Here is a 27292-nt window from a genome sequence, read left to right as displayed (position 1 = left end):
ATATGTTTTATTGTTAGGGTGATTGAGCAATGAAGGCACTTTGGGGCCTGTTCTCCTTTTAGTGGGTGTCCGTGTCTTGAGTGTCCTATTCTGCATCGTGTGAGGGCTACTTGGTCCCCCCTCTTCTGAATATAGTTCATTTTGTATGGTTGTACATTTTGTTGAATTTCCCTGAGTTTGTTATTTTCTTGTAAGTCCCAGTTCTCCTGCCATTTTTCTTGTACATAGCTCTTTATGAGGGATCTTAAGTCTGTTGGTGGGATGTACATTGGTGTGACTGGTTCTTCTGCTGCTCATTTGGCTATGGTATCTGCTTCCTCATTTCCCCTAATATCGTTGTGGCCTGGTATCCAACAAAACCTCAGAATTTTGTTTGATTCTTCCAGTGTTTTCAGTTCATGCAGTATTTCTTCAATGATGGGGTGGTCAATATTTAGTGATTTGATGGCTTGAATACAGGACTTTGAATCTGTGCATATGATAGCCTTCTGGTGACTTGATCTCTGGAAATATGTTATAGCCATTAGAATTGCTTGTGCTTCGGCAGTAAAAATGGAGCTGTGTGGGGGGATATTTATGCATTGTTTTTTGGTCTTGGAGTAAGGCTGCTCCGGTGTGAGTCGGTGTCTTTGTCCCATCTGTGTAAATAAACAAGTAGCCTGTTTGTCTTTCCTCAAATTCCTTGAAAATACTTTGTGCTATTTCAGGGCTCGTAGTTTGCTTGGGGAAATTTGTGAAGGTTTCTGAGATGCAAGGACTTCCAAGGTCCCATGGGGGAAAGGTTTTCCTTTGTGTATCATTTAGCATTGCTCTTTTCTGAAAGTTTTGTAGATCCCACCGTAGTCTTTCTCCCACAGGTCTGATCTGGCTTGGTTTCAGATCGTAAGCTGCAGAGAGGTTTCTCTTGAAGACTGTATTGAAGGCTGGGTTGCTTGTGTTCTCTCTTAGTTTGAGTATGTACCAGAGTGCTTGGCAGATATTTTTGGTTGGTGGACTATTCTCAGTCCAGCAGTGACAGTGAGGTGTTTAAAAACTCTATCAGCGCTGCTGTGTCTGATCCACTCATACCAGCACAACACACACTAACACACCACCACCATGTCAGTGTCACTGCAGTGCTGAGATTGATCCATCACCTAAATAATACCTGATCTGTGGGGATCCTGGAAGAGTCCTGACCATTGAAGAACAGCATGAAAGGGGGCTAACAAAGCATGCAGAGAAACAGATGGACTACAGTCAGTAATTGTAGAACTACAAAGTGCTTCTATATGGTAAGTGGAGCTGATAAAATGGACAGTGAGTGTAGAAACAAGAAGGTGGTTTTAATGTTATGGCTGTCATGTGTATACTGTCACTGCTAAATGCTGAAAATGTAAATGTAGATGTAAACAAACCCACATGTTATAATAATAATTGATCCACTGATTTATTAAACACTTTTAATACAATTATAAACGTATTTCGCCCTCACATGATGTGCAGTTTGTATGCGGAACCCTTTACAGTACTCAGGGGAATGTTTTTGGTGCAACACTAAAACACGCTGATTGAGTCGGTAATGGAGGCCGGTAGAGGAGGGAGAGGAGCAGGCCGGGGAGGAGGACGTGGCTCCCAATGGAGGAGAGGAGGCAGCGCTGGGATAGGTGATAACACCGGGACCGGAGAGCGTAGAGCTCGGGGGAGAGGCGGCCGTTACCGCAGCCGAGGAAAAAGAGATCATTATCGGGGAAGAGGACGAGCTCATCCCGGTGATGGCGCTGCTGACCTGTTCCGCAGAGTGAGTTCCACTTTATGGCTGTGTTCCAATTGCTTATATTAGCTGCCTAAGTGTACTAAGTAGGGTAAAATAATACAGGTTAACAGGTAACCAATGTAGTGCACTACTGAGAGCAGAGCAGATAAATAGGATACAGCTCCTGTACTTCATGTCTCAAACTTAGTGACTATCTATCACTTGCATGTTTTCACACTGTTCTCCTAATAACTTCTAATATATCTGCTGCTATACAAACCCTACACTTCTGTTTCTACATAAAAGTGTTGTATATTCGTTTGCTAACTTTACATTTACTGAGTTTTTCGTACACTTGTCTTTTGGTCCCGTAGTGTTTTGGTCCAGTCCTATTCACTTTCTTAGGTCCAGAAATGTATTTTCCATCCCATCCCATCCCATCCCATCCCGAGGGGTGGCTCGGTGGGTAGCATTGTCACCTCACAGCAAGAAGGTCCTGGTTTGATCCCCAGGTGGGGCAGACCAGATCCTTTCTGTGTGGAGTTTGCATGTTCTCCCCATGTCTGTGTGGGTTTCCTCCGGGTGCTCCGGTTTCCCCCCACAGTCCAAAGACATGCAGTCAGGTTAACTGAAAGTCCCTTTAGGTGTGTGTTTGTGTGTGTATGTGTGTATTGTAGCGTCGGCACAGGCTTTACCCAGAAAGCCTTGCGGCAGTGGTGTCTAAGCTCACCGTAGCCGTGTATCCCGTTGTTGGGAGTGGGGTGGCTGCGGTGAGGGTTGGGTAAGTAGCTTATATGTTTGTCTGTTGTATGAATGTATGTGTGTATGAATGGGTGTCTGTCCCTAAACCACTGAATGAACTGCCAAAGGCAGCTCACTCGCGGCCCTGACGCTCGCCTTCCTGCTCGCCGGCGCCACAGTATGATCATTTGCCCTGTGATTAGCGTGTTATGAAGATGGATGGGTGTTTTCTGCCTTTCGCCCCGTGAATCGGACCCACTGCGACCCTGAATAGGATAAAGCGGTGGATAAACAGACTGTGGGGTGGCACGGTGGCTAAATGGGTAGCACTGTCGCCTCACAGCAAGAAGGTCCTGGGTTCGATCCCCAGGCCGGGCGGTTCGGGTCCTTTCTGTGTGAAGTTTGCATGTTCTCCCCATGTCCACGTGGGTTTTTTCCTGGGCTTCGGTTTCCTCCCACAGTCCAAAGACGTGCAAGTGAGGTGAATTGGAGATACAAAATTGTCCATGACTGTGTTTGATATAAACTTGTGAACTGATGAATCTTGTGTAATGAGTAACTACCGTTCCTGTCATGAAGGTAACCACTAGGGATGTAACGATTCACCACAATACAGTTAATAACCGATTTAAAAATTCCACGATTCAAATAGATTTGACATGTTAAATGAATCAATATTTACTTTAAACAGCAGAGGGCACTGGCGCTATTCACCTCGCCTTGTTGACGTCACTGGCGTTATATGTCTGATTGCCAAATATCAGCCTAATTGGGCTTAATTCAAAATTGTTTTGCATAGTTTGTACCTTCCTCAGAAATAAAAGGGCATTCATTATTAAGATAAATAAAAGATAATCACAAATACAGTATTTTATTTATTTTTAAAGAGAAATAATAAAAGGAAACTTTGTCACAATTTGTCTTCAATTTCAGTTCAAAAATCGGGAAAAAATCGTATTGTGAACCCAGTATCGTAAATCGCATCGCATCATGGGTAGAGTGTATCGTTACATCCCTAGTAACCACAGTGTAAAACATGATGTTAAAATCCTAATAAACAATAAACATACACAAATAACAATGACATTTTCCAACAAAGGTAGTAGCAGCAGTATAGCAAAAAAAAAATGGCCGTAAAACTATATATTTATAAAGATAAAAAATGTACACTCTGCGTAAGTAAATGTACATGTGTATTTAAAAATATTAAATACTGGATTTGTGCAAATGCTGCATAGTCTGTAAAATGTGCACATTTATTGACAGTAAAGGCCCTCTCACATTGGCTGGACCATAAACTAATCTCTTAATTGATTTAATACAATCGAGTAATATTAAATTCCTGTTTTTCTAGCGTCATGATGAACAGAACAACGAAGAAGAAATCGAAGAAGAGACTCCAGACGTCTTCTCTAGGAGAAAACTGGAGTCTAACTGGGACCGTTATGAAGAATCGGAGAAAGCTGAGGCGGATGATGACGTTCCAGCGGAAAGAGGAACAGACTACAACGTCCTGCTCAGTTCAGCAGGTAAGACCTGAGCTTTCCACTTACTCATCACTTTAAAGCGAGTGTCCTGCGGCGGCGTCTCATCTCGGCTAATGCACTCTCACCAGGAAATAAACAGAGTTCTAATTCAGGATGGTTTCAGTCATCAGTACCTGCTGTGTGCTGCCAGTCTGGAATAACACTTTCATTTCTGAGATGCTGTTGAATACGATTTATCGGAGGGTTTTGATGAATGCTGATGCCACACTGATGTTATTTTGTCTTTTGCCCACCATGATGTCCAAAAGATGGTGGAATCTACAATCGAAAGCTTGGAATAAAATGTTTTTTAAATGGAAAAATATGTTCACATGGTGCATTAAGCTGTTTAACGTATTGGCACAGCAGGCACAGCATCAAGGTCTTGGGGATCTGGGGTTGAACCTTACTTTTGATCATTGACTAGGGAGTTTGGCACATTTTTTCTGTTGAGTTTTTTTTTCTGGATTTCTTCTATTCCCCAAAGAACATGCTATTTAATTAAGTAGTTGTTGTTCTTTAATGAACTGTCCTTCCCTCAAAAGTGTATTTCTGCTCAGCCCCCCCCCATCCGTTTCAGCAACAACCCTGTTGATATTCATGAGCTGTGTTTGCCACCTGTTTTTAGAATAAGGGTTTTTGTTGATGTTCCTCTTGAGGTTTACTGACAGGGTTTAGTTTTTTAATGGTCTGTAGATTCAAAATAAAATTATGCTCAAAGTTTGATCTTTCAGATCCTCTAGTTAGCTATTATTTATTTATTAGTTATTTAACACTATACACATTTTAGGATATCCTAATTTCTGCCATACTGTACAATTTCTGTATGTTTGGCTGATCAACCATTTAATCATCGATGTCAGTAAGTGTATGGAATGAGCCTTTCCTCTCTTTTTACATAAGTGCATATTATTAATGAAAGAAATTAGTGCTGGCAGGAAAGTTACAGGACAGTCCGTGTCACTAACTGAGCTGTGATAATGCTGTTAAGTATATTAATAAGTAATATTAATATATCTAGGTCAAACAATGTTTTGTTTGTTTGTTTGGATCTATGTGTAAGACCTTGTAAAGGTACAAAGCAGGGTTGCCGAGTGGTGTCGACTGCTGACTCATTAACTGCAGAGTTCCAAATTTCCTCTGGCATTAACATCGTTACAAAAACTGCAACATGAGCTTCATGACGTGGGTGTCCATGGCTATACAAGCCTTACATCACCAAGCACAATGCCAAGCTTTAGATGATGTGGTGTAAAACATGCTGCTACTGGACTTTGGAGCAGTGGGCACCTCTTCTATTGAGTTATGAATCACGCTTCTCCATCTGGCAGTCTAATGGACGAGTCTGAGTGCATTCGGTCACTGTAAAGTTTAGTGGAGGAGGGATAATGCTATGGGGTTGTTTTTTATGGGTTGACCTAGGCCCCGTAGTTGCACTGATTATCTCTTCATCACGGCACCTGTTAGTGTATAAGGGGTATATTAGGCAGCAAGTGAACATTTTATTCTCAAAGTTGAATGTTAGAAGCAGGAGAAATGAACAAGTGTGAGGATTTGAGTGAGTTTAACAAGGGCCGAAATGTGATGGCTAGACCACTCGGTCTGCAGTGGTCAGTATCTATTAAAAGTGGTCCAAGAAAGGAACAGTGGTAAACCGGCGACAGGGTCATGGGCGACCAAGGCTCATTGATGCACGTGGGGAGCGAAGGCTGGCCCGTGTGGTCCCATCAAATTGCTGAAGAAGTTAATGCTGACTTGTTGAGGTGTTGACTTGGCCTCCAAATTGTTTTGGCAGCAAAACGGGGACCAACACCATATTAGGAAGGTGGTCATAATGTTATATATCGGTGTATATAACAAATAAAGGCATTCTATATTTTTGTTTTAAGCTTCCAGTTGGTTGTAATTAGTCCTCTGTAACCAGCCTTTTCTTGGTGGAACAGTGAATGTCAACATGACACAGAACATTTTAACCTGCTCACCAGAAAATGTTCCTGATGTTATCAGCAGCACTTTAATTAAAATGGTGTCACCTCACAGTAGGATTCATGATCACCATTACGGACCTGACCTGCCGAGGATAATGTGAAGGTTTCTTGTTCCTTTGCCACTGTTGCCCTCGGCTTGATTATCAGAGGTTTTTTTGGTCCTGGAATTACGTAAAATTGCTTCAGGTGAATGTCAATTGTAGAAAGTGTCGTAAAGATCAATCAGACTTGAAGTTGATTGTGTTGATTGTTTGTTTACTCAATAAGTTTGAATTCACAGTAAAAAAAAAATCGTAGTGTGACATTTTATCAGTGTTTCTCAGGCCGAGCTGCTGTAATCGTGGCTTTGTTGCTGTGGGGAGTGCGGTCAGGACAATGACCTGTTCAAAAGCTGTGACTGTATGGTGCGTCTGAACGGATGTGATACACACAGTTTGCCGTACGGATCAGGATTTACTGAAGAATCTCCACACACACACACACACACGGTACTAATTCTGATGATCATTTTTATTATTTTATTTTTGCTTATCTTTAAATGATTGTCCACTTTGTCAGCTCAAAAGAAAAAACGCCAAAGCTTTTTAAGAATTTAATAAAATTGTGTGATTTTAAAAAGTGGTACCCACTGCATGTTTAAGTTTCTTAGCTCATCCTCTACGTGGTCTACCGGTAGAGGAGAGACTGTCCACAAGCAAATGTTGTACCACCACCAATCCGAAGAGGGCAGACCATTCCAAAGGCACTGAACATCCATTAAAAGGGCAAAAGTATTAAGGTGCCCCTTTCTAATATTTGAATAAAAGTGTTTCAGCCACAACAGTTGCAACAGGCGTAATAAATCAACTATATGAAGAAATTGTATGGTTCCAACTTTGCATCAACAGTTTAGGAAAGGCCCTTTCCTGTTCCATCATTCCTGTTCTATCATTCCTGTGCTCTATAAATACATAAATAAAAGCTTGGTTTAAAGAAACTCCAGTGTCCAGCACAGAGCCCTGATCTCAGCCCCACTGAACAGCTTTGGAATGAACTGGAACATCCACAGAGGCTTTCTTGACCATTTAGCTGATGCTTTCTTCCGAAGCGACTTGCAGTATACAGTCACCTGAGGGTAAAGGTAACAGTGGCAACCTGGCAGTGGTGGGGCTGGAACAAGCCACCTTCCGATTACTAGTCCAGTATCTTAACCGCTAGGCCACAACTGCCCACAGATATATTCTTGTCTTGTATTGTATAGTCTTGTAGTAAGCTTTCTCAAAAGAGTGGCTGTTCTAGATGAAAAGATCACATATAGCGGTCACTATTTTAATACAATTTGTTTTTGAAATTGGATGTCCGGCAAGCTCACAGTCATGTCCAAATACTTTTGGCCATATAGTGTACATCTGGGTCAGGTGTCCAAATACGTCTGGCCATATAGTGTACATCTAGCTTTATTATTGCATCAAAAATAGGAAAGAATTAAACAAACATCCTAGACTATTGTTAGATTTAGTCCTGTACCACTTTTTGGTATAGTTAATGTCTGGGTCTAACACCTCAGTTATGTAACAGTTACTTGTGATCTTCCATCTATGTTTACAGCCCTAAAAGACATAATTTACTGACTACAATCTTAAACCATGTGTGATAAAACCTTGACTGGTTTGGTGTACAGAAAATCAACCTGTCATTTTTGTAGGCACTTAAATTTTCAATCACACCCATGATCACATGTGTAAATATAAATACAGTATTATAGCTGATTATATAAACCACACATATTTTCAAAGCCACTAAGTTCAAGAGTTCATGAGAGGCTTCATTGTCATTTCAGCTGTATACAAGTACATATTGAAATGAAAGTATAAACAAAATAATATACACAGAGCAGATAAATAACAGTACAATAAATCTGAGGCCGAATAAATACAAGAGACATTTACAATCTAAAGAAATTAAGGGAAGCCGGACCAAAGACAAGTGTAGTGTTGGCCAGTACATGGTACTGAGTAAATGATAAGTGAGGTAAAAACATACTCTAATATACAGTTAGCAGTGTAGTGTAGGGTTTAGATAGAAGCAGAGATATTAAAGAGTAAGGTTCAAAATACAATTCATAACCCACATTTAGAGTCAAAAGTTTGGTACTTACTCTTGTTATTGTCCATCCATTCTGGCGTTGAGCACATTCCATTTTTCTGAAGGTCTTCACCTGCAACTAGGTTTTCTCTATAGATTAAATCCTACAATCCTACTGGAGAGAGGCGAGAAGTGTTGGGGTGGCAGAACATCAGGCATGAGTGCACCAGCCTCCTCATCATGCTGATCTGATGAGGTTCTCTCAGCAGATGGTTTTAACATGCAGATGCTCCTCAGTGAAGAGACGATGGGATTCTGAGCTGCGGTCGTCGCCTCTGTGCATGTCGTGTGTGTCCGTGCTGCTGTACACAGATGTAGCTGTTACATGCAGGAGGAGATCGTTCCTACTGGGGTTGGGCTCTTCATTATGATTTGGGACAATGAGATGATGCAGCCAACCAAAGAGGGCGATGGAGGAGGAGCAGGGGGTAGAGAGAACTTCTGACGGACAAAACTAAACTAATTAGATGTGTTTAATGTTAATTAGTTCAGACCTTGACTAAGACCAGTCATCATGCAGATTCTTCTGAATAATTCAGTCTGGTGGTGAAGGGCTGCTGAATGGCAAAATGTGTAAATCCATTTACACATTTACATTTTCGGCATTTAGCACACGCCTTTATCAAAGGGACTTACATTATAGTTACAGTTACAGTCTGAGCAATTGAGGGTTAAGGGCCCAACAGCCGCAACCTGGCAGTGTTGGGGCTTGAACCATTGACCTTCTGATAAACTAGTCCAGTACCTTAACCGCTAGGCTACAGCTGCCCTCAAACGTGATATATATTATTTATACTTTTGTTGATTTATATTAATGATTATAGACAGCCCTAATCAATTTGTGCCATTTCAACTGGAACATAAATCATTCAAGTAATGCAGTATCACAAAATACACCGATCAGCCATAACATTAAAACCACCTCCTTGTTTCTACACTCACTGTCCATTTTATCAGCTCCACTTACCATATAGAAGCACTTTGTAGTTCTACAATTACTGACTGTAGTCCATCTGTTTCTCTGCATGCTGTGTTAGCCCCCTTTCACCCTGTTCTTTAATGGTCAGGACCCCCACAGGACCACTACAGAGCAGGTATTATTTAAGTGGTGGATCATTCTCAGCACTGCAGTGACACTGACATGGTGGTGGTGTGTTAGTGTGTGTTGTGCTGGTATGAGTGGATCAGACACAGCAGCGCTGCTGGAGTTTTTAAATAGCGTGTCCACTCACTGTCCACTCTATTAGACACTCCTACCTAGTTGGTCCACCTTGTAGATGTACAGTCAGAGACGATCGCTCATCTATTGCTGCTGTTTGAGTCGGTCATCTTCTAGACCTTCATCAGTGGTCAGAGGACGCTGCCCACGGGTCGCTTTTGTCTGCATATATTTTTGGTTGGTGGACTATTCTCAGTCCAGCAGTGACAGTGAGGTGTTTAAAAACTTCATCAGCGTTGCTGTGTCTGATCCACTCGTACCAGCACAACACACACTAACACACCACCACCATGTCAGTGTCACTGCAGTGCTGAGAATGATCCACCACCCAAATAATACCTGCTCTGTGGGGGTCCTGTGGGGGTCCTGACTATTGAAGAACAGCATGAAAGGGGGCTAACAAAGTATGCAGAGAAACAGATGGACTACATTCAGTAATTGTAGAACTACAACGTGTTTCAAGCTGCAGTTCAGACAGACTTCTGTTGAAGTGTATTGCAGGCATTTATGATTAAAAGAGAAGCCAATCCTGGAAACAAATGATAACAGTAAATGTAATCGATGGCATGTTTATATGCATATAAATGAAGTAATGACTTATAAACATTTATTTTTAATATTGTTGTATTTTAGTGCTGGTAAAGATGAATGCTTGTTAAAAAAAAAAGCTACAATATTTTCTTTTCCATTTTGCTTTACATGCTTTTTCTTTTATTTCTTTTTTAAAGGACAGCAATTTTCTGTTTTTCATCCTTGCAATTATCTCCATCATTAACCATCAAAAGAAACACTTACATCAATGAATTAAAATGAAGATTACGCAAACGCGGTTAATAGATGATTAAGATACAAGGGTGAGAAATGATCAAGGCTGACACAAAGACTGGGATCGGACATACCGTGACGTCTTTTTTGCTTTTCATGTTTTACCTTTGAAAGCACAGCTGTCTGCTTCTGTCTGTCTTCAGTCCATCATAAACACAGTATATTAAGGCTGAGGTGAACACTGTGAGGAGGCTTTGCTTACCTCGCCGCCGCACCACCTTCATCATTTCTTGCTTTGCCGCTCAGTTTTTACTGTTTGTCGCTGTGTTTAAAGTTCAGTCTGTCTGAACTCTGGCTTAGTTTGCCACTGACCTTTTTAAAGTGCAGCCAGTGAGACAAACTGTTTATAAGACATATACAGGAGCGAAGCACAGACATGGTGTAGAGAAAGTGATTCTTACTGTTTCAGTAAACCTTTAAATCTATAGTACTGTGAAATGTGGAGAGCAGGTTTGCAGTTCAGATAGCAAGTTTTCTCATCCTGGAATTGCACTCGGCGACCGACAAGAGATTTCTAGCTTGTCAAATATCTGGATCCGAGTTGCCCGACTGGCAATGAGTGCTATGTCGAACAGCCAATGAGAACGCAAGATACGATGTGAGGGGAAACACAGGGGAGGAGTTATAAAAAGGTGGGACAGGGGCATAATATAGTTTATATCAGAATACATCAGCACACACAAGTTTTACAGCATTTCTGACCTTATCGTTCTCTACAAAACACCAACGCTGCATTGCAAAAAATATTTATTAACCTCCAACTCACTGTAGAACAATTCATGCTGGTCGCGTTGCCAAATCCACTCAGATTCATTTTTTTTTTCTCCTTGATTTTACGCTGCACATCAGCCTACAAACTTTGATCGCTCGCTACTTGTTGTCGTGCGTTTTTGGACATGGTATCATTAAACCCCTCGTCACTTCTCACGTTCGTTTTCATGACAGAACGTAGTTTGGGAGACCAGAGAAGCTCTCCTGCGATTCCAGTTGGTGATAGATGGTGTAGTGTGAAACCCCCATCACCGATCAGTCGTGTAGTTTGAAAGCCACACCGACTCGAAAGACTCCCGATTACAAGAGATCCAGTTGTGTGGTGTGAACTGTACAGCGACCTGACGATTTGGAAAGTCGTATAGTGTGAACTTGGCATTAAGAAGTTTCTGAAAGTTATACAGTAAAAATACATAATGTTTACATAAATTGCATGTTGTGTACATATCTTGTACATCACTTGTAATAATTCTGTTATAGAGGTGATTTGTCTCTTTTTTCAATAAGAAGTTGCAGTTTTGTATGGATTACAGTGTTTAATATAAATGTCAGTGGAATCTGGAAGCAAAAGACGGACACGTGTGTGTCAGAGTGGGACGGGGCTCGAAAATATTCCTACCTCCAAATAAGGGAGAGGGGGTTGTTGGGGCACTGCAGAAAAGGTTTGAGAACCACTGGTTTAGATGTATTTAGTATCTGCTTGTTAATTCCGTTGCCCAAGACCACCAACAAACTCCGAGAAATACATCCAAACATCAATACCAAACCTAGAACTCACCAGGGACGACGCATAGACCAAACTATATTCACAAGATGCAGAATTGGCCACACCAGGGTAACCCACCAATGCCTGGTAAAAGGAGAAAACCCACCAACATGTGAAACCTGCCAAACAGTTACAACTATAAAACACATTTTGATAGAATGACCTAAATACACAAAGGAAAGACCACAAGTGCACATGCCTGAAACCATAAAATAAATCCTTACACAAGACAACACAAGAACAGTATTAACATACCTCGCAACCATGAAAATGAAAATATAAAATGGACCAAATGATAAAGACAGATATATAATACCCAGTTCCTGCCATTAAATGACACGTGTGTTTAATATGGCGTAAAAATCCCAAATAAATAAAAAAAATTCCGTTGCCCATGCATTACATTTTACATTTTACATTTTCAGCATTTAGCAGACGCTTTTATCCAAAGCGACTTACACAATGAGCAATTGAGGGTTAAGGGCCTTGCTCAGGGACCCAACAGTGGCAACTTGGTGGTGGCGGGGCTTGAACCGGCAACCTTCTGTTTACTAGTCCAGTACCTTAACCACTGAGCTATCACTGGCCATGCAGACCCTGCAAAGATGTAGAAGATGATCTGTGCACTGATAGACGGTCACATCAAGCAGTAAAGCATGTAGTGAGCATTTCGAGTTGAAGAATGACACTTGGGTCAGTGTTTGCACTGTTTGTTTAGGTTTGGGCATTTTGTTCATCTTGATCATCTTTTTAGAACATTTTTCTGAGTATGGTAGCCTCGTCAGAAGAGTACTGACGTTGTTGAGGAGGGCCACAGACTGTCCAGGACTTCTCTGATGCCCTGATCCTGGTGTGGGAGGAGATCCCCCAGGACACATCCGCAGTATTTTCAGGAGCAGGTCTGGAAGTTGTCTGGAGTGTATACAGGCACGGAAGCCTTACACACTACTGAGTCACATTGAGTGTGATCATTTCTGTTTTGTACTTTGATTTTTGGTGTGATTTTGAATCCAGGCCTCGGGCGGCACGATGGCTCGGTGGGTAGCACCGTCACCTCACAGCAAGGACGTCCTGGGTTTGATTCCCAGGTGAAGCGGCCCGTGTCCTTTCTGTGTTCTGTGCATGTTCTCCCCGTGTCTGTGTGGGTTTCCTCCGGGAGCTTCGGTTTCCTCCCACAGTCCAAAGACATGCAAGTGAGGTGAACTGGAGATACGAAATTGTCCATGACTGTGTTGGAGAATAAAGACTTGAACTGATGAATCTTGTGTAACCAGTAACTACCTGTCCTGTCTTGGATGTAACCAAAGTGTCTAAAACATGACGTTTAAATCAAATAAATAATAAATACAGGCCTCAGTGGATTTTGGTTTCCATTGACTGTTATGTCATTTTGTTCTCAACAAATTACTAAATTTATGGCAGCTTTGCGGTGGTGAGACTTGAACCGGCAACCCTCTGATTGCTGAGCTACCATATGGCCAAAAATATGCAGACACCCCTCCTAAACATTGAGTTCAGATGTTTCAGCCACACGTATTGTTGTATTTAATTAATATTCTAAAATAAATGTGTTTTACATTGAGACAACAGTTTGGGGAAGGCTTCTGCCTTTTCCAGCATAACTGTTCCTCTATGCACAAAGTGAGGCCCATATTGACATGGTTTTACTAGGTTGGTGTTGAGGAACTCCAGTCAATCAACCCAATTGAACATCCTTTAGGTAAGTACCATCTAATCTCAGGATCTAGACTCTGACGTTTCCTTCTTCAAAGTGTATTGATTCTGATGAGGATGTGATAGGATTCAGGCATACAGTGATGGCTTTTCCATGCGTAACTTCATTTTCAGGCACAGACGATTTGTTCTATGGATTTTAAGACCAGCCCGTCAGACTTGGCATCACTGACTGTTCCTTCTGTGCCATGCCTGTCCTTGTTTCATGGTTGGCTGAACCTGAGATATCTCAATGAGTGCTGCTGTAAAAAAAGAAGGTACTGTGAAGAATTGCTGGTGACAGAGCGACTGGCTCTCCCTTCTCCCCCCCAGGTAGCTGGACCTAAGGCTGTGGGCTGTGGTCATTATTCTGTCTGCTTTGCCAGCTGGGCTTTCCATCACACACGTCAATTTGCATAAAAAAGCCTGCAGCTCAGCACCAAGTATAATTAAACCATACTGTCGTGGATTAGAGTTCCCTCAGGTGCTGACTGTGTCTCCTACACTTCTGTTCTTAAACTGTCCTGAACAGTCTGTTTAAACCAGTAAAACTCAGATCTCGGCACTGGTGAGCTGGCGTAACAGTCCACTGTGCCACCTGAGTGCCTGAATGAAACGCCTGAATTCATTTATTAAGAGATGTGTCCCAGTGCCTAACTAAAAGGCAGATGTTCCCTGGTTTGTAAAGGCTAATCAAAAGCCTGAGTAAATGTCTGGATTGTCTCTATGATGCTTAAAATTTTCTTCCAGATACTCAGATTTTTTTTTGCGATGAGTGAGTGACTGTGATGTCCTGCAACGAGTGAAATGTATGACTAAATGGACAGTGTGCTTAAACCAGAGTGTGGTGTATGATGTTCTATCAACATGGTTGCTCACACCATCATCAACAATAGTATCATTAAAGTACATTTTAATTAGATAATTGTGATATTTACTTCAGATAAAGCAACCTCCGAGCCACTAGTCTTGCTCGACTTGATCCTCCACCTAGGACTAAAGTTAGACGAGCATCAAGGCTCTTCTCTGTTCTAGCACCCAAGTGGTGGAATGAACTTCCTCTGTCTGTCCGAACATCTGAGTCTCTTGCTGTCTTTAAAAAAACGATTAAAAACCTTCATCACCTTTTTACTAAGCACTTAAGCTGACTTGTACTTATTTACTAACATTTTTTTTCCATTTCCAAAAAAAAAAAAAAAACCACTTTGGTTCTAACAGGTTTCAGCAGATTCGTGTTCTTCGACTGTTGTTTACTAAAACTTAAGAAATGAAATGTTTACTATGGAGGCACTTCTGTAAGTCGCTCTGGATAAGAGCGTCTGCTAAATGCAGAAAATGTAAATGGATAAATCTTTGCCAGTAATGGATCACCTTTATTCGACAATTAAGCTAACCAGTAACTGTCAAACTTACAGCATCCCATTAACAGACTGAGCAGAAACGGTTCAGCATTCAGAATGTAGATTTGACACCAAGTCTGTAGCAAACAGTTCATTATGAGCTCTAACCAAACATGCTAATCATAATTATAATGCAGTCTGTATTTAAAAACTTTATAAGTGGATCAACCGAGTTCTACCTTTTACTGGAAAATGATGCAAAATATCCATATTATTTTTGTAAAAAAAAAAAAATTTGAAAGAAAGTTATAGTCAGACTTCACGCTGGAGTGTGTAAAAACTTTGTAAAAAGAGTGTGGTGTATGATGTCCTATCAACATGGTTGCTCGCACCATCAACAACATAAAGTAGCATTTAAGTACTTTTTAATCAGATAATTGTGATATTTACTTTAGATTAGGGATAAAAGTTCAAAATCACATCAAAATCACAATGCAAAGGAGCAGCCCAGGGCTTCCATGTTGATAGGGGCAGCTGTAGCCTAAGGTACTGGACTAGTAATCAGAAGGTTGCCTGTTCAAGCCCCACCTCTGCCAGGTTGCAACTGTTGGGCCCTTGAGCAAGGCCCTTAACCCTCAATTGCTTAGACAATATACGGTCACAGTACTGTAAGTCACTTTGGATAAAATGTTGACTGTCTCTGGATTAAAGCATCTCTGGGCTGCGTTGTTTCCTCCTGATTGGTCAGCCAGTTAGTCACAGGTGCACCATGGGAATTGTAGTCCTCTGAAAGTTAAGACACTGACACACACACAAAAGAAAATCCCCTCTATTGACTCCTAGAGGCTTTCAGCCATACCACTGATCAACAGAGTTCTACCTTTATACCCTTTATACTGAAAAATGATGCAAAATATCCACATAATTTTTTGCAAGAAAGAAAATTACTGTCAGACTCCACACTGACACAAACAGCTTCACTGTTTTGTTATGTTAATGTGTAATGGTTTTGTAATTCACTATTTAAATTATATAAATGCATTAAAACATTCGATTAAAAACTATAAATGCTGCTTTACTCAGCTGGCACTGATGCATGTGCATTTGTAGGTGGGTCAGGGTGTGTTTCAAATCACCGTTCTTTCTAAGTACAGAGTGTCTGCGCTTTCGTTTAGAATCAACTTAAATGATGCTGAAGCACTTAATCATTGACATTTGAGCTTCAGATGGATTAACATATTGCATCTGTGGACTATAGATCTACTCATGCTCTTTTGTTGCCCAGACAGTTCCGCTTCACTTGAGGTTTCTATATTTTCCCTATGTTCCCAATTCAAACATGCACTGCAGATAAATTACATAAACACAAGTTTCTACTTCACAATTTTGCGTAATGTTAAACGCAGCATCGCTGACTGTATTACTGTCTTGTGTTGAGTGTTTCTGGACTCTCTGTAATAAACCTGTTTGTGCGCTTGATTGTGTTTCCTTTCCTCACAGAGAAATAATTGGAAAGCATCCGTGTATCTGCCTGCCCACACAGTGGCACAATGTCATTCGGCTGATGGTAGGTATGAGTTGTAGCTGCAGTGTTAATGGCCCATTATGCCTTCCTCTGTACTTAAACACAGTCTAGTGGAACAGTCATTTAAAGGGCGGTTTATTTACCCAACTGTAATGTCAGTTCCATCTTGTAGAGTTCAGACACATTTTCCATCGGAGTGGCAATTATACTTAAGTGTCTGGTACTGTTTTAATTTTGTTTTCATGTTCCATGGTGATTAAGAGGTGGATTCTGCTTTATATTATTTGCCTGTTATATTTTTTGAGGATCATGTAGCATGCATTGTTCATGATGTTTCTGCTATTACAGCAGTACATGTTGGTTTTCTGAACACTTGTTCATTTTAGGTCTTTATGTACAGCATATTGGCCTTTGCCTTCCCTTTTTTAAGCATTTCTACCCCATTTTCTCCCAACTTAATGTAGCCCACCAAGGAGGGTGTATATTCGGCTGACAACACTCCCTCCAATGTGTGCACAGTCCACCAATCCCTTCTAATTCTCCCATACCTTGGTGGGTTTGTATGTGAGGTCGCCCCGATCTCTGCGCTCCTCCACTTTCTGTACAGGTGCTCTGGACAACCAAGGTCCTTACACAGCATTGATAACCCCACCCCTTAATCTGGTCTTTTCCACCCAACAGACTGGAAGCTAATTGTGCCTGCTAGAGAGCGCCCAGCCAACCAGTAGCAGAGCTGAGATTTGAACCTTCAAGCTCAAAATCTTGGCCCTGGTGTGCTAGAGGATTATCCTGCTGCACCACCTGAGCGCCTGTCTTACCTTTGTTTTAATCAGTTTATGGCAGATAACATCTCCCGTTGCTCTTTAAAAAGTACATAAAGGTCAAATCCTTGGCGCCATTGTGTGTTGCTGGGTTTATGGACATTACTGGACACCTGAACATTACATGCATAATCATGGGTGCTGGTCCTTCCTTAATGCTTTGACACCATTAACTCTTCTGAGGAGGTTTTTCACAAGAATCTGAGATGTGGCTGCATTCATTTGCTTTTGTTTAATCACAAGAGCATTAGTATGGTGACACCTTGCTTGTTGTCTGCATTCCAACTCATCCTAAAGTTGGACTAGGTTAAAGTCAGGTTTCTGTGCAGACCAGTCAAGTTACTTTACCAAACTTGAGAAACCATTTCTTTATTTACTTTGACTTGTGCACTGAGGCATTGTCACAATAAAACTGCAAATGGTCTTATCCAAACTGTTGAAATCATGTAACATAGTTGAAATCGTACACAAGGCTGGAAATGAGTTGATGAACCTTAAGAATACCGCTAACTAGACCTGAACAGGATATCAGGTTCTCAGCTCCCAGGCTAGGTGAGAATTAAAATCTAATCGACTAAGCTGTCCCTTTTTGCCATCTAGAATGGGCACTTAAGCAAAGTGAGACAGTTAAAGATACAATGCTGAGATAAGGCCTTATAGTTGTTGGAAAGTCTCAAGAAGGTACAAGCGAAGAACCTGCTATGATATCAGGTAACACCCTAAAGGCCTCCTCTATCCATCTGTAAAGGAGTTATTTGTATCAGAAAGCTAAAAGCAATCACACCAGAACTGGTTTAACAAGGTGTGACTGAGGTACAAAAAATTGCATTAAGAAAACAAGATTTAAAAAAAAATCCATCAAACCAAACACCTACGGCAAATTCTGCATGCCACCGCCGCCGGAGAAACTTAGTAGAGGATCCAAGAGTCCCAGTACACCTATACATCCCTAATCCAATAAGATGCTTCAATGCCTCAGTGTCAGAAATATGGACACGACTCAGCAAGATGTACAAGCAAGACTGTGTGATATCTGCAAAGAAAGAGACCATGGAGCAGAATGCCAAAAGTGCATGTTATAACTGCTGGGTCAACCACAGAGGCTCAGTGCTAAACCTGGCTCAAAAAAGGAAAGTCCACCCTACCGTGAATGCTGATGAAGCTCAGTACCCCCAAAAACAATGGGAACAATGTATATACACAAGATGCCTCATAGGACACACTAAACTGACCCATACACACCTGCTAAAAGGAGACCAGGCCCCCACTTGCCCCCTCTGTAAATCAAACATATCCTCTACTCATGCCAACAAACGAACACCATCAGAACACAATTCTACAGCACAAACAGCTACAAGGAAGTCTTCACATCAGTACCCCCCCCCCCCCCCCCAAAATGCTTAAATTCTTGAAATCGCTTGCAATTACAAACACCATATAAGTTAGACCCTCACAGTCACACAAACACTCTTAACCACCATACGTAGATGGAGATGTTCTGTAGCACCAAACCAGTAGTACAGCAGAAACTCAAACTAAACAGAGAAAAACACAATAAATGCAAACACCTTCTCAAGTAAAAAGCTCATCAATAGCAAAAAACAAAGCATGTAGTACCCAACATATACCCACTGTAGATGCACTGCATACTGAAACAAACCTTAGTCAGCTATCAGAACACACATCTCACAAATAAAAGCAAAAAGAAAAGCCAAGAAAGCAGCAAGCAAAGAGGATTTAAGACCAAAGGATACAGAGACGACAGAACCTGCAACCTCACGGGACCGGAGCCCATCCCCTAGGAACAGGAACAAAACAAATGTACCCATCCTGCCTACCTGATGAATAACATCTGTATCATACAATGGAACTATAGGGATTTCAGAGCAAAATATATACAGTAGAACTGCAGCAGCTTGTGGGAACTTTAAACCCCATGGCTTTATCAGAAGTAACACAAACACCTTAAAAAGTTGCAAAGGACAGAGGGCCAAAACATTCAGAGAGCTGGAAAAGTGAAGCAGCTACCATTACTCTACATCATAATGAGAGAGTTAAACCCTTGCAAACCCTTACGACGAACTAACGGACGCCTTTATTTGTCATATATACATATACACGTGTACAGTACAAAGAAATTCTTTCTTCACATGACCCAGCTTGTTTGGAAATTGGGGTCAGAGCGCAGTCTCAGCCATTGTATGGCGCCCTTGGGTTAAGGGCCTTGCTCACGGACTCAACAGTGGCTGCATGGCAGAGCTGGGATTCAAACTCTCAACCCTTCAGCTGATAGCCCAAAGCCCTACCCACTAGGCTACCACCAAAGACAAAACGATCATCAGCAAAAAATGTTTTTGGTTGAGCGTGTAGCCACTGATGCAGCGCTGCTTTCACCTCATCATCACATGAAAATCTTTTTCCCCTTAAAGCTTCTTTGAGCGTCCAAAAAAGTGGAAATCAGATGGCGCTAAATCTGGACTATAAGCGACTCTCAGTCTCTCAGACACGACCGATTACTCCTCCTCCTACTACAGCCTCACCATTTCCAACCAAAATATAAAAGTGTGGAAACTTTTTGAAGATCCCTTGTATAAGTGGCTTATCGACATCCCAGTTTAATAAATGAAAACAGAATAAACATATTTTAACAGACCGCCCAGGATTAGGCAGCTTAACACATCAAGAGCTCGATGGCTTCAAGACTGGAAGTTGTCAGTCATGCCTGTGGTACTGGAGCAGATGTTGTGCTGATTATGACCAGATGGCAGCGATGTGAAGAGGTCCTGACTCTGATCTGTGTTGTGATTTGCACTTCACTCTTGCAGTGTATCTAATATGTAGTTAAGTGGGAATGATGACTCAATCACCCACTGGGCAGATATCAGCGCTCACCGGAGGTCAGTTTTTCCAATATTTCCCATGTGGTGGACTCACGACTTCTATTAGAAATAAATTAGAAATTCTGGAATATACATTTACAGCAACCTGACGTGGTGGGGCTTGAACCAGCGACCTTCTGAATTCTAGTCCAGTACCTTAACCCAGAGATGGGGAGAAGCGACTTCAGATTTGACTCTAAGTTCAAATGATTCGGACTTGAACTCGTGACTCACAAAAAATGACTTGTAGACAACAGAAGTCAGCAACATTAGTTACATGTGACAATTATATTTATATGATCCGACATCATTCTGATCGTGTCATTTTCTGCTTTCTAATAACGCCATTTAACCCGCAACGCACGCAATAGGTAAATGTTCCAGCCAGCTTCCAGCGTAGTGATGAAGCGTCGCTCCCTACTCCCTCCTTTGGATTGAAATCTCACTTAAAATGGTGGAATACCCTACGTGGTGCACTTCACAGGAACAACTGGGATGAATGGAACTCTCCTACAGAATTGGCGCTAATGATTGTAAGAACCACTTTCTGAACCAATCAGACCTTCTGATTGTAATTGGTAGTAAGAAATGCTGTTATTTGCATGTATTGTAGCATCACACAGATGACGTGGTAATCAAACTCTTGATCGGCTTTCTAACATAATAAATATAAAATTTAGATATATAAATATAGTTTGGAGGTTTTTAATTATAAGCACATTTGCAAAATAACGGATTATATTCCTAATGGGACACACACTTATACATGTAATAGCATCTGGAAGAACATAAGCTAAGGTAAGCAGTATTATGGATGTTTTTTGCTGTGTTTGGGATTTTGGCTGCTGTGCCGTAATTTGCAATGAAAACATAACGTCAGTTTTAGCTTTTAACTGCTACCTAGGAAAGTAAAGGCACGAAGTAAAATGGCAAAATACACTCGCTAATCTGTTGTTGTTTTTATCTGAACTTACAGATTATTTGTTTATTTCTACGCTACTTTTCCAATATATGTTTTGTGTTTATTATATTGACTTGTGACTTGACTCGGACTCTAGCCTAAAGACTCGTGACTCGAGTTGTATTTGTGAACATCTCTGCCTTAACCACTAGGCTATGGCTTTATTTAAATAATATAAAATATTAAATAACATTTTAAATAATATTTCAAGAACCAGAAAATCCTGGGTGCAAAGCAATATTATCCTGGACAAGGTTGCTAATCCATCGCAAGGCATGAGGTCTGTCATGTCTGTATAGATGCCCAGCTGACCAATAGAACTGCTAACACACCACCTGAGCACCTTAATTAGAGTAATTAACAATAACAAAATCTAGCAACACAATAGAAAGGTACAAAGAGACTTGACCCTTTGCTCCCCTGCCGAGTCTTTTTCAGCAGCATCACCAGCTGTAGTTGACATGTAAAGTGGAGGAGCACGTCTGGTTTTGTAACCGCACTGTGTGAGATTCATCACGTATATTTACACAGCTGGTCATGACACACCAGATGTTTGATTCTGTAGAAAAGCAGAAATAGTTGATGCTATTTTGCAGAAAAGAGTAATAGGTACATGTTGAATGTTTTTCTGTAGTTATGTATTTGTTTTTTTCTGTAACATTTTATAGATAGAATCCAGATTAAAAAAAGGTTATTTTTTATTTCCAGGTGACTCGTTTACTCAGTTTCGGTTCTCTGAGGAGAAAGATTGGGAGATGGATTCACTAGCAGCTAATCAGGTATATACAGCACACACCACCACCTCAAACTACTATTAGCTAGCATGTTTCATGTTTATCATTAGCTATTATTATTAATATTATCATTATTATTATTGTTTGTTTATAAGGATTTTAACGTCATGTTTTACACTTTGGTTACGTTCATGACAGGAACGGTAGTTACTCATTACACAAGATTCATCAGTTCACATGGTTGTATCGAACATGGACAATTTAGTATCTCCAATTCACCTCACTTGCATGTCTTTGGACTGTGGGAGGAAACCGGAGCACCCGGAAGAAACCCACATGGACACAGGGAAAACATGCAAACTCCACACAGACAGGACCGGGACCGCGCCACCTGGGAATCAAACCCAGGACCTTCTTGCTGTGATGCAACAGTGCTACCCACTTAGCCACCGTGTCGCCCTCATTATTATTTTTTATAAATATTAGATGTGTGAGTGTAAATATATAAGGGATGCAAATTGAGCCAACCTCTCTTAACCAATAACTGACTTGCATTAGATGACCGACAAGCTTATGGCGTCCATTAAAATGAAGAGCAAATAAACTGTCCTTATATGCGCCCAGCCGGCCTCGTAAGTTTAATTAATTAATTTTATTATTATTTTAATAATTAATCAGTTCTAATATTTAACTCTAATAATATTGTAACATTGTAACATATAAAGGCCCAAGTGTGAGTAAAATAGGACTAAGGTGGGGATAAGAATAGTTAAAGAACATCCAGGTCTTTTTTGTCTTATGGAATTATGTCTATTTTAATTCAAATATATTGCATCCTGAGCAATGTGAAAAATAAATATGATTATAATAAGGTAAAGAAATATTATAACAATAATATTATAACAATGATAAATTCTTGCCTCCCGTTTACAATGAATTTGCTGGTAATATTTTTATGGTATCTGAACATTTTGCTTTATCCACTTTAATGACTTGTGTAATCAAACATTTTTATGCCTAACAGCTGCCCAATAACTGTCTTCTCCCTGTGCAGGTACCTGCTCTGTTTGTAGACCTGGAATCTTTAGCCCAGTCCCTCCAGGAGCTCCCACTACACAAGAGGCTTAATCTGGAACCAGATCTCGTCCAGGTAGCACATAAACCATAGATTTGGTAAAAATCTGTTTCATTATGAGAATTCATGGTGAATTTGAACTGTTTATTTTCAGGCTTCTACCCCAGTTGAACTTCCCTCAGTAGGGACGCTACACAGGGTCGATCCCAAAGTTCCTGGTGGATTTAAGGCTCCTGCTCCAGCACACGCAGGTCAGGAACCAGACCTGGGAGTGACTAGACCAGTAAAGCCTGTTCCGGGGATCAGTTTGTCCTCCCATACATCCACTACCGTGATCAGTGCAGCAGATGATGCAGACGAGGAACTGGATCTGCTTCTAGGACTGCAGAAACCAATCACTGAGATTTCTCACGCCTCAAACGCTGCAGGGGAGTTGCCGACTGACTCAGAGAAAGGTGAGCAGTAAGAATGAAGAATCAGTAAAAGTGTCTATTAAACGGTTGGCAAAAATGTTTGTGAACCCTTTGGAAATGCCAGGATCTGGATTTCTGCCTTACTCATAAAATGTGGTCTGATTTTGGGCAGTAATAACCTAGCGGTTAAGGTACCGGACTAGTAATCAAAAGGTCGCTGGTTTAAGCCCAACCACTGCCACTGAACAAGGCCCTTAACCCTAAATTACTTAAGCAATATAGACTGTTACAATACTGTAAGTCACTTTGTATAAAAGCTTCTGCTAAATGCCGTAAATGTAAATGATTGTTATTTGAGTTCTTATAAAAATATAGCTGCATCTGTTTATTTAAGAATTAACACAAATGATTAATTAAAGCAAAGTAAGACACTTTTAGCTCAGTGATTAAGGTACTGGTCTTGTAATCAGAAGGTTGCCAGTTCAAGCACCACCACCACCACCACCAAGCTGCTGCTGTTGGACCTCTGAGCAAAGCACTTAACCTTTAGTTGCAAAAATTGGATTCAGTCTTGTTGCTCTGGATAAAAATGCTTGCTAAATGCCAGCAATACGTTGATCTGTTTTCCTTTACTGGACCTTCAAGTTTATCCATTTACTCTAAACAATCCTCTGAGTAATAGTTACATTGGAGGCAGAATAAGGTTATCCATTGTGATTTATATCAAACCAGAGTTCTAAACACTGATGAAAATGTCAGTAACAAAGGGTTCACAAACTTTTCCTCTCAGCAGTACATCTATTTCTTGTGTTCTGGTTGATGTTGTATGTTGATGTTGGGCAGTAGCCTAGCTGTTAAGGTACTGGACTAGTAAGCAGAAAGTTGCTGGTTCAAACCCCACCACTGCCAGGTTGCCACTGTTGGGCCCTTAAGCAAGGCCCTTAACCCTCAATTGCTTAGACTGTATAATGTAAGTCGCTTTGGATAAAGGCGTCTGCTAAATGCTGAAAATCTAAAATGTAAATGTAACGTTGTGTGATGATCGCAGCAGAATTAAAGGCCGAGATTCGAGAAGAAGATCTGGTGGAGGTCAGGCCAGCAAATGCAAAAGAAGAGATGAGAAACCAGCAGAAGGGAGAAGAGTCGGAGCAGAAAGCAGATTCGGTGAAACAGGAGCTGACTGAGGAGGATCTGGAGGACTGGTTAGATAGCATGATCTCATAAACAAAACCTGAGGTTGTGCTGAAGAACAAACAGTGCCATGAACATGAACAATGATGCTCTGCTTTCTTTAATGGAATATTCCTGGTGTAGTTTCTATGTACCTATGTACCACACACAGTCATTTCAAAATGTTCAAATGTACTGAGGAAAAAAATCTCAATTAAATTAGAAAGGGGTCTCTTAAGTAGTGGGCCATGGATATGTGAACAAAATAAATACATTCAGGAATGTAGTCAAATAGGTCCGTGTGGGGGGCGTGTGTCGGTTCGCTTTCCTCAATTGGGGTTGGGGGTCAGCACCAGTAGAGAGGAAGCGTAACGCAATTGGGTCTGTATTTATAACACAAAGCTTCAGCTTGCTTTGTGCTTCCATATTGCTGATAAACAGGTATGCAGCATAGTTTTTGTGTGAGTTTAAAACACTGATAGCTGTACAATATTTCAGCACAATAACAGTAAGTTAGCAGTCTTGGCGCCCAGGTGGTGCAGCGGGATATTCCTCGGTTTGAAACTCGGTGTTGCCATCGGTCGGCTGGGCGCCATCTAGCGGGCATAATTGGCAGTGCCTGCAGCAGATTCTAATTGGCCACCGTATCTGCAGGGTGGGGGCCGCACTATCTACGAGTCTTCATACGCTGCGTAAGGACCCTGATTGGCGGAAGAGACGCCTGTGCAGAATGCAGGGGCGAGAAGAGGAGGGCTGTGCACGTGTCGGAAGAGGCGTGTACAGTGACGTGCTCTCCTCGGATTGCAATCTGGTATCTCTCAGCAGCGGAAGACAAAATTGAGTGTGCTAAATCGGGAGGAAAATGTGGAGAAAATGCATTTAAAAAAGTTTTAGCAGTCTTAGTTAAGAACAGTAGATGACAGGTAGAAATTATTGCATTCATTACTTTATTGTCCTTCTCTCCAAATGAATTACAATTCATCAAAGCTTCCATACAACCGCTCATAAAGCTAATGATTCATAACTGAGTTCTAATGTGTAGTTTTACTGTAATGCCAAGGGAGATCAAGTAAGCATGTAGATGTGTTTTTTACTCTTCAAAAGAAATCAACCAAGCATAGCAGCAGCTCTGCATTTACACCAAACAGACTCGACTGCTGCACTAAAGACGCCTTTTGTTTCATATTCCAAACCAAAACACATGCGAGCTACTAATGAGAAGAACAAAATGATTTGCATAGTTTTCAACATAAGGCACTTTTGAAGAATAGAACTGGTTCGAAGTTTAGTTTTCTGCATATCGGCTGTTGGTTTGCCATGTTAAACGGCATTAAACGTTTACAAATAAGAAAAAAAAGATTTGTGCATATTAGTTCATTCACTCAGGCTGTCTGAGGAAGATTTCAGTCTTAATAGATAGTAGCTGTTACATCTGGGTTTAAACCATCTGTGTTTCTGGATTAAATGTTCCTTCCATGTGATGTGCTGTGGATGAACAGGCAAAGAAACATTCAAAATAAAGTCTTTAAAAACATACACGATTATTCATTGGCAGTTTGGAATTTGGCACTGTATGTTTTTCATAGTCTTATACATCACATTTAGGGCTACAAGTCCTAAAAGGGATTGTTTACATCCTGTAGAGTTGAGTAATCTCAGTATTTTTGAATGAATGGTCAGCAGCATGAGTTCAGTCTTATTTCAGGTTCTAGTTCAGGTTGGTGTTTGTAGTGTCATTTGTACTTGGGCACAGAACAGTAGATGTTTCGTCTAGCCCAGCTGGTCCTCGTATTGCTTGCGGAAACAATCTCCAGCAGGAAAGAAGTCCCAGCACCTCTCCTGATACATCTTCCACACGTACGACTCCTGTGGTGAGACAAGAACAGCGGCATGAATGACGGCACAACCTTCTAAAAGACCGCGTAACCAAATGTTCTGTGACATGTTCTGCTATTAATACTACAAACTGCTTTTTGTCATTAATACAGCCTAACACTGTAGAAGCATCTAGCGAGTGGGCTTGTAGTTACATGTTTAGTAGAGAACAGAACGAACATTTCCAACAGCCTATTAATACTGGTATACACTGATCAGCCATAACATTAAAACCACCTCCTTGTTTCTACGTACACTCACTGTCCATGTTATCAGCTCCACTTACCAAATAGAAGCACTTTGTAGTTCTACAATTACTGACTGTAGTCCATCTGTTTCTCTGCATGCTTTGTTAGCCCCTTTTCATGCTGTTCTTCAATGGTCAGGACTCCCACAGGACCACTACAGAGCAGGTATTATTTAGGTGGTGGGTCATTCTCAGCACTGCAGTGACACTGACATGGTGGTGGTGTGTTAGTGTGTGTTGTGCTGGAGTTTTTAAACACATCATTGTCACTGCTGGACTGAGAATAGTCTACCAACCAAAAATATATCCAGCCAACAGTGCCCTGTGGGCAGCGTCCTGTGACCACTGATGAAGGTCTAGAAGATGACCAACTCAAACAGCAGCAATAGATGAGCGATCGTCTCTGACTTTACATCTACAAGGTGGACCAGCTAGGTAGGAGTGTCTAATAGAGTGGACAGTGAGTAGACACTGTATTTTAAACTTCAGCAGCGCTGCTGTGTCTTATCCATTCATACCAGCACAACACACACTAACACACCACCACCATGTCAGTGTCACTGCAGTGCTGAGAATCATCCACCATCTAAATAATACCTGCTCTGTGGGGGTCCTGACCATTAAAGAACAGCATGAAAGGGGGCTAACAAAGCATGCAGAGAAACAGATGGACTACAGTCAGTAATTGTAGAACTACAAAGTGCTTCTATATGGTAAGTGGAGCTGATAAAATGGACAGTGAGAGTAGAAACAAGGAGGTGGTTTTAATGTTTTGGCTGATCAGTGTATACCAAAATATAAATTCTGCTATTTATATTTTTTTGTTCAGTTGCTCACATAATTA

The 27292-nt window shown here is 41.1% G+C and overlaps 2 protein-coding genes across 4 annotated transcripts in view; one reads left to right on the top strand and one right to left on the bottom strand.

Annotated features, from left to right (window-relative positions):
* The first annotated feature begins 1540 nt into the window (after window positions 1-1540).
* On the top strand, window positions 1541-25862 carry aven (apoptosis, caspase activation inhibitor). 2 transcript variants are annotated; one of them, XM_063002329.1, is made up of 6 exons: window positions 1541-1780; window positions 3831-4005; window positions 21643-21713; window positions 22723-22818; window positions 22898-23198; window positions 24208-25862. In XM_063002329.1, the coding sequence occupies exons 1-6, from the start codon at window positions 1562-1564 to the stop codon at window positions 24378-24380; spliced, it is 1035 nt and encodes a 344-aa protein (XP_062858399.1). In that variant the 5' UTR covers window positions 1541-1561; the 3' UTR covers window positions 24381-25862. The 2 variants fall into 2 exon arrangements, with proteins under 2 accessions (XP_062858399.1, XP_062858398.1); XM_063002328.1 differs by having other exon boundaries at window positions 24205-25862.
* ryr3 (ryanodine receptor 3) overlaps window positions 25257-27292 on the bottom strand; it is a 157393-nt gene continuing 155357 nt past the window's right edge. For both annotated transcript variants that reach the window (XM_063002326.1, XM_063002327.1), the window contains one exon: window positions 25257-26192. In XM_063002326.1, coding sequence (XP_062858396.1) covers window positions 26097-26192 — 96 coding nt within the window. In that variant the 3' untranslated portion in view covers window positions 25257-26096. The remainder of the gene's footprint in view (window positions 26193-27292) is intronic.

Source organism: Trichomycterus rosablanca, chromosome 9 (genome assembly GCF_030014385.1).
Source record: "Trichomycterus rosablanca isolate fTriRos1 chromosome 9, fTriRos1.hap1, whole genome shotgun sequence".
Classification (NCBI taxonomy): Eukaryota; Metazoa; Chordata; class Actinopteri; order Siluriformes; family Trichomycteridae; genus Trichomycterus; species Trichomycterus rosablanca.
The sequence above is the reverse complement of the archived record's forward strand: the minus strand, read 5'-3'. Positions and strand labels throughout refer to the sequence as shown.